Raw genomic sequence first — 7,416 nt, forward strand, 5'->3', positions numbered from 1 at the left:
TTAATCTCACAGATCTCTGTCTGTACTCCACCCATTCTCTAAGGCCACTCTGGGAGGTTGCCGATTTCATGAACAAACCCGTTGCATCATCAAGAGCTCTAGCTTTATCTCCTCTCCAAACCTCTTCCTGCCTTCAATTTGGACACTTTTTACAGTTTATGTAAACTGTAAGCCTAACAAATGTAGCTTTAGTTTGTTTCCTCCATTTCAAATTGAATCACCCCCTCCCCCACAAATCTCCCTGGTGGTTCCTCATTTCTTGGAACTCTTCTTAAATAACATCTTAGTTTTAGTCCTTTTCTGTGATTATCACAGAATACTACAGGCTGAATAATTTATAAAGAATAAAGGTTTGGCCCATAGTTTATGAAATCTGGGAAGTTCAAGATTGGACAGGTATAGTAGATGAGCAATATTCCACTGTTGCTAGATGGGAAACTCACTGCATTGTTAATGCAGCCCAAGGCATCACACCCTGAGCTAGTCCTAGCTTGGGTCTCTCCTCTTTTTTTTTGGTCTTTTTGAGACAAGATCTCCCTGTAGCTGCAGCTGGCCTGGATTCACTAATGGAGACCAGGCTGGCCTCGAACTCACAGAGATCCACTTGCCACTGCCTCTTGAGTGCTGGGATTAAAGGCATGTACCACCACGCCCAGAAAGCCCAAACTTAAAATTAATTAATTAATGTGCATGCGCATGCACACACACACAGGTGCACATATGCCACAGTTGGATGTCAGAGAACAACTTTCAGGAGTTGGTTTTCTCCGGCTCTCTTATAGAATCTGGGGACTGAACTAAAGTAGTCAGGTCTATGCTATGCATAAGCACTCTACCCACTGAACCATCTCACTGGCTCACCTTTAACTTTTGATTCTCCTGTCTTCATTTCCAAACTGTTGGGGTTATAAGCATGTATTATCATGCCTGGCTAGTCCAATTAATTAATCAATTAATTAATTAATTAATTAATTAATTAATTAATTAAAGAGATGGGATCTTGGGGGTGGAGAGATAGCTCAGTGATTAAGAGCACTGGCTGTTCTTCTAGAGGACCCAGGTTCAGGTCCCAGCACCCACATGATCTGCTCCTCTAGTTCCAGGGAATCTGCCACCCTCGTCTGGCCTCCTCAGGCAGTGCAAACACATAGTGCATTTACATGCAGGTAAAATATTCATAAAAATAAAAATAAATAAACAACGGGGGAGGGGAGGGAGCTAGAATCTCAGGGTCAGGTGTGGTGGCACACTCCTTTAATCCCAGCACTCAGGAGGCAGAGGCAAGACAATCTCTGTGAGTTTGAGGTCAGCCTGGTCTACATTGTGAGTTCCAGACAAGCTGGGGCTACATAGTAAGACCTTGTCCCAAAAAATAAAACAACGAACAAAGAAATGGGATATGAAAAAAGCTGAAGGTGGCCTAGGGATATAGCTCAGTGGTAGAATGTTTGCCTAGAATCCCTACAAGTCCTGTGTTTGGTTCCCAGTGCTATGTACATGCACACACATGTGCATCCATACACAGTAGAAGGGAGACTACTTGAGAGGAAAGGAAGAGGGACAGAGAAAGTAGTGGAGATGAAGATGAACAGGGTACAATAATACACGTGAATAAGAACACAAAATGTCACAATGAAAGCTATTATCTTGTATGCTAACTAAAAATGAATGCATTGGGCATGGTGGTGCACACCTGTAATTCTAGCACTTGGGAGGTGGAGGCAGGAGAATGAGATGCAGCTACATAAGAGTTTGAGGCCAGCCTGGGCTACTATGCACCCCATACTAGTCTTGAACTCCTGAACTCATGATCTTTCTGCCTCAGTCACTCAAGCAGCTGGAGGTTTATACCACTATGTTTGGCTAGTTTCATTCATTTGTATATGCCTCATATACAGTATACTTAACAGGGCTAGTTTACAGGGATAGAAAACGAGGTTAGGCCGGGGGTGGAGGGCAGGAAAAAAGTGACTACACTGAACATTTTTGCAATTTTTTTTTTTTTGGTCTTTTTGAGACAGGGTTTCCCTGTAGCCCAAGTTGTCCTGGAACTCACTATGTAGACTAGGCTGGCCTTGAACTCACAGAGATCTGCCTGCCTCTGCCTCCCACCTCCCAAATGCTGGGACTACAGGCGTGTGCCACCATGCCTGGAACTCACTATGTAGACCAGGCTGGCCTTGAAGGCAGAGATCTGCCTGCCTCTGCCTGCCGAATGCTGGTGTGTGCCACCACGTCTGGCCCTGATTGATTGCTTTTTACAAAATTTATTTTATGTGAATCAGTATTTTGTCTGCATATATATGTAGGTGTACCATGTGCATGCAATGCCCACAGAGGCCAGACAAGGATCCCCTGGAACTGGAGTTACAGACGGTTATTAGCTGTCGTGTGGGTGCTGGGAACCAAGAGCCACCAATGCTCTAACTGCTGAGCCAGCTCTCTAGCACTCTTACAACTTTTGGAAATTTAACTATATGAACATATTTTCTATCTAAAAATTATACAATAATAATGAAATTATTAATATATAATAACAGCCAGTAATGCTTAAGATATAGAGAAATGAACATTCCCATATTGTCAGAATGGTTGCTAACTAGTTCTTTCTGGAGAACAATTCGGCATCAGTACCTTAAAAAGGCCTTAAAAAAAATTCCCTTTGACCCAGAAATTTATCCTTCTACTAATTTATCCTAAAGAAAAAAGTTGTACATAAATATTTATACAGAAAGATGCTTGTTACAGCATCATAATACCAAATAATATGCCAATGTTAGATGTTAAATTAAGTATATTTCTTCTCTGTAACAGAACACTGAGCTAGCTGTGGAAAATCATCTTGTAGTAGAAAATTTAATAACATGAGAAAATGGGCACAATAAATTGTTGAGGGGGAAAAAGCAGGTTACAAAACACTAAGTGCAGCATTATCCCAATTTTGTAAGAGAAAAACACATTTTCACAGGAAAAAGGCTGGCTGGCTGGATATAAGCAAAAATGTTAACAGTACTTATCACTGGTTATGACTTTTTTTACTCTTTATATTTCTCTATATTTTTCAAAGTAACATTTATTACTTTTACAGACAAAAACAACCAGTATTACTTTTAAAAAGAAAGAAAATAGCTGCTTTTTATAAAATTGCAAAAGACATAATCATCAAGACATCAGCTTTGTGAGATAGGAAGTGTGCTTCTCTATGTTCCAGAACAAGCCTTAGTTTTCTCTTTCCCTTCTTGAGACAGGGTGTGTGTGTGTTGCCCAGGCTGGTGGTGAATTTGTTCTGGAGTTCATTTTATTTAAAAAAAAAAAAAAAAAAAAAAAAGAGCCTTATTTTATTTCATTTTAAAATGTGAGTGTGTGTGGAGGTGGGGTGGGAGGTTTGTTCATGTGAGTTCAGGTACCCAAGGAAGTCAGAAGATGGAATTGAATCCTTGGAGCTAGAGTTACAGGCAGTTGTGAACTGCTGCCTGATGTGGGTACTGGGAACCAAACTCAGGTCCTCTGCAAGAGCAGCAAGTTCTTTTAACCACTAAGCATCTCCAGCTCCACATTTCTTTTTTTTTTGGTCTTTTTGAGGCAGGGTCTCCCTGTAGCCCCAGCTTTCCTGGAACTCACTATGTAGACCAGGATGGCCTTGAACTCACAGAGATCCACCTGCTTCTGCCTCCCAAGTGCTGGGATTAAAGGCATGTACCACCATGCCTGGCCCATATTTCTTATTTTACCTGTTTTCTTTGAACAATTTTCCATGCAATCACATTTATGATGTAAAGGCAAAAGGTTGAAGAGAGATTGACAATTGCTAAAGCTTACATTATTTCATTTAATACTTATTATACCACTACAAAGTAGGGTTTTTATCAGTTTGTAGAGAAAACAGTTATAATAACTGTGATAGTTTCTGGAATATTAATTCCAAGGTTTTTTATTGTTTTACTTATTATTTTTTATGTGTTAAGGACAGTTATTAGCCACCCTGTAGGTGTTGGGAATTGAACTCAAGGGGGGAAGGAGGGAGAAAAAGAGAAAGAGGGAGCTAAAATCTCAGGGTCAGATGTGGTGGCACACGCCTTTAATCCCAGCACTCAGGAGGCAGAGGCAAGAAGGTCTCTGTGAGTTCGAGGTCAGCCTGGTCTACATTGTGAGTTCCAGACAAGCTGGGGCTACATAGTAAGACCTTGTCTCAAAAAACAAAACAACAAACAAAGAGATGGGATCTGAAGAAAGTTGAAGGTGGCCTAGATATAGCTCAGTGGTAGAATGTTTGCTTAGAATCCCTACAAATCCTGTGTTTGGTCTCCAGTGCTATGTACATGCACATACATGTGCACCCACATGTTAAAGATTGAGTAGAAGTATAACACCTCTAACCCCAGTGCTGGGTATCAAATCTTGGGCCTCATGCATGCTAGGCAAGTGTTGTACCACTAAGCTACACTTCACCTTTAGCCCCTTACATCCTTTCCCCTTGTCTTAGACAGGGTCTCATATAGCCTAGGGTAGCCTCAAACTTGTTACATAGCTAAAGCTAGCCTTGAACTTCTAATCCTTCTATCTCCTGAAAGCTGGGATTATAGGAATGTGCTACTACACTTGGCTCAACTCATTCTTTTTTGTTTTTCTGAGATAGGGTCTCACTGTGTAGCCCTGGTTGGCCAGGAACTTGCTATGTAGACCAAGCTAGCCTTGAACCACAGAGATCTGCCTGACAGGTACTGGGATGAAAGGTGAGCACCACCACACACAGTTCAACTCATTCTTTTAATATACAAGACAACAGATCAAGGATCTGAAACACATTCTTGTTTTAAGTTCATATAAAGCTCTGAAAAAGTTATAAAAGGAAGTCTCTCAGTGGATTTTGTTTCAGTTCCTACCATGGAAGCAGGTCAATAAGGATGACAGATTGTTAAAAATCCTCTTCAAAATTTAGTTTGGTGATGCTTAGTGTAATGCAAAATATCTGTTAATTATCACTAATATTAATATACTCACTGATGACCATCAAAATCTCTTTCAACTGGGCTGTGGGAAATCAGCTCATCCTCTTTTCTAACCGTATCTAAGTCATACTGTTTGTAAGCTAACACTGTTGACTAGCTAAAAATCTAACTGTTCTCTGAACTATCAAGATACCATTCTTATCAGTCAAACGAAAAATGGCATGCAATTCAGTGAGAGCTAACAGACCTGGCAAAGCAAGACAAGGGACCAACAAGCTCGTCGCTACTAGCTGTCTGAAGGAATATGGGAACAAAAGCTTCTTGACAAAATGCAGGACATATAAACTATTCTTTGAGATTGTAACCAACAGCAGAATTCTACCAGTTTTTTTTAATATTTATTATTTTATGTGTATGAGTGTATTGCCTGAATGTAGTAATTACACCCATGTCATACAATGCCCACAGAGGACAGAAGAGGGCGTCGGATCCCCTGGAACTGGAGTTATGGACAGTTGTTAGCTGCCATGTGGGTGCTGGGATTTGAACCTGGGTCTTCTGCAAGAACAGCCAGTGTTCTTAACTGCTGAGCCATCTCTCCAGCCCCCCTACCAGGATTTTCTAAGCCAATCCACAAATTATACACAACAACAACAAAACCCAAAACACTGGCTCTGAAACTTAGTATTATGACTCTACTTCTGCAGAAATATGCTTTGTTGAATTGCTGGGATGGAAGCATTTTACCTTGGAGTATAGCACCGCGGCTCCTGTGTATTCCTTCTCTTGGAATTTTTTGTTTCCTTCTTCTCTGTAGAAAAGGGGAGCATTGTAGTCCTTTTCCACCAAGTAATTACTAGAAAGCCTCTTTAAAAACATCTCATCCTCAGGTCTTTATGAAGAAAGAAAACAAACAAGTACAGTTGTTATTTCAAAGAAGGCTCTGAACCAGTTACTTGAAATTAGAATAAGTGGCTGAGAGTGCAGGTGGCAACGAGGCTGTGTGCAACATGCAACACGACTGTAGAATACTTCTTGGTCTCAGAGACATAGGGAAGGGATCTCTACCCAAGAGCAAAAAGCACTAATGTCTTAATGTCTCATCCTTTACCTCATACTCACTGGTCAGTGAACTATCCCTTGGAGCATACAACACAAATAACCTTTACAGGTATTTATGGGTGTGGAGAATGACGTAACACATGGAATCTGCACCAAGGAGTGCTCTCCAGTTACACTGTATTGAATACTGAGGAGTTAGACTTGGTGGCCTACACCTATAATCCCAGCACTCAAGGGACCGAGGCAAGAGGAGTGCCATGAGTTGGAGGCCAGATTGGGCAAAATAGTGAGAACTTGTCTCAAAAAATAAACACATACAAGCACATATACAATAAGCAAATAAATAAATGGGAAGAAAAGGGCCAACTAGATGGTTTAGCGAGTAAAAGTGCCTGCAGCCAAATCTCACACCTCAGGACCCCACACGATGGTAGGAGAGAATTGACTCCTGAAAGTTGCCCTCTGATCCCCACATGTGTACCATGGAAAACAAATAATTTATAAATAAATAATTAATTAGTAAGGAAAATACTTGGCAGGTGTGGTGGCACGCACCTTTAATCCTAGCACTGAGGAAGTAGAGGCAGGCAGAGCTCTGTGGGTTTGAGGCGGGTCTGGTTTACATAGTGTATTCTAGGTCTGCCACAGCTACATAATGACACCCTGTCTCAAATACAAATAAAAAACCCCCAAAACCCCACAACCTGAGGCTGAAGAGATGGATCAGTGGTTAAGAGTAGCAAAGCTCTTGCAGGGGATCTGGGGTTAGTTCCCACAACCACATGGTGGCTATGAACAATCTATAACTCCAGTTCCAGAGGATTCAAGATCCATGGACATTGCATGGACGCATGTCCATGATGCACTTACATATATGCAGGCAAAATACTTATACACATTAAAGAAACAACAACAAAACTCACCCATCTAACCAACCAAACAACAATGATAACAAAAACAACAAAATAAACAAACCAACCAAGAGGCTATTTAAGACTGCTGAAAATACTTGGGTGAAAGAGAAGGGGAAGTCGTAGTGAATGTAGAATAGTATTAGCACTTAGGAAATCAGGAAGGACATCATATGGAATTTCTTTGGACTTTGCAATTTCAAACTAAAAAGGATTCAAACCTGCATCTTCTGCAAGAACAACTAGTGTTCTTAACCACTGAGCCATCTCTCTAGCCCCAGGAAAGATTTTAATTCCAAAAGTACGCTTGCCTATTCCAAATGTGCTCCAGCAAGCTGGGCGTGGTGGCACACGCCCTTAGCCCCAGCACTCGGGAGGCAGAGGCAGGCAGAGCTCTGTGAGTTCAAGACCAGCCTGGTCTACATAGTGAGTTCTAGGCCAGCTGGGGCTACAGGGAGGCCCTGTCTCGAAGAAGAAGGTGGAAGGAGGAGGAA

At 41.4% G+C, this 7,416-nt stretch overlaps 1 protein-coding gene across 8 annotated transcripts in view; it reads right to left on the reverse strand.

Annotated features, from left to right (window-relative positions):
• Smyd4 (SET and MYND domain containing 4) overlaps positions 1-7,416 on the reverse strand; it is a 65,677-nt gene that overhangs the window by 29,711 nt on the left and 28,550 nt on the right. For 4 of the 8 annotated variants that reach the window (XM_017797069.2, XM_029561446.1, XM_008828789.3 and 1 more), the window contains exon 3: positions 5,697-5,841. The exons of the other annotated variants lie outside the window; for them this stretch is intronic. In XM_017797069.2, coding sequence (XP_017652558.1) covers positions 5,697-5,841 — 145 coding nt within the window. The remainder of the gene's footprint in view (positions 1-5,696; positions 5,842-7,416) is intronic. 8 annotated transcript variants of the gene reach the window in all.

The sequence above is a fragment of the Nannospalax galili genome, unplaced genomic scaffold (genome assembly GCF_000622305.1).
Source record: "Nannospalax galili isolate Female #2095 unplaced genomic scaffold, S.galili_v1.0 scaffold212, whole genome shotgun sequence".
Taxonomy (NCBI): Eukaryota; Metazoa; Chordata; class Mammalia; order Rodentia; family Spalacidae; genus Nannospalax; species Nannospalax galili.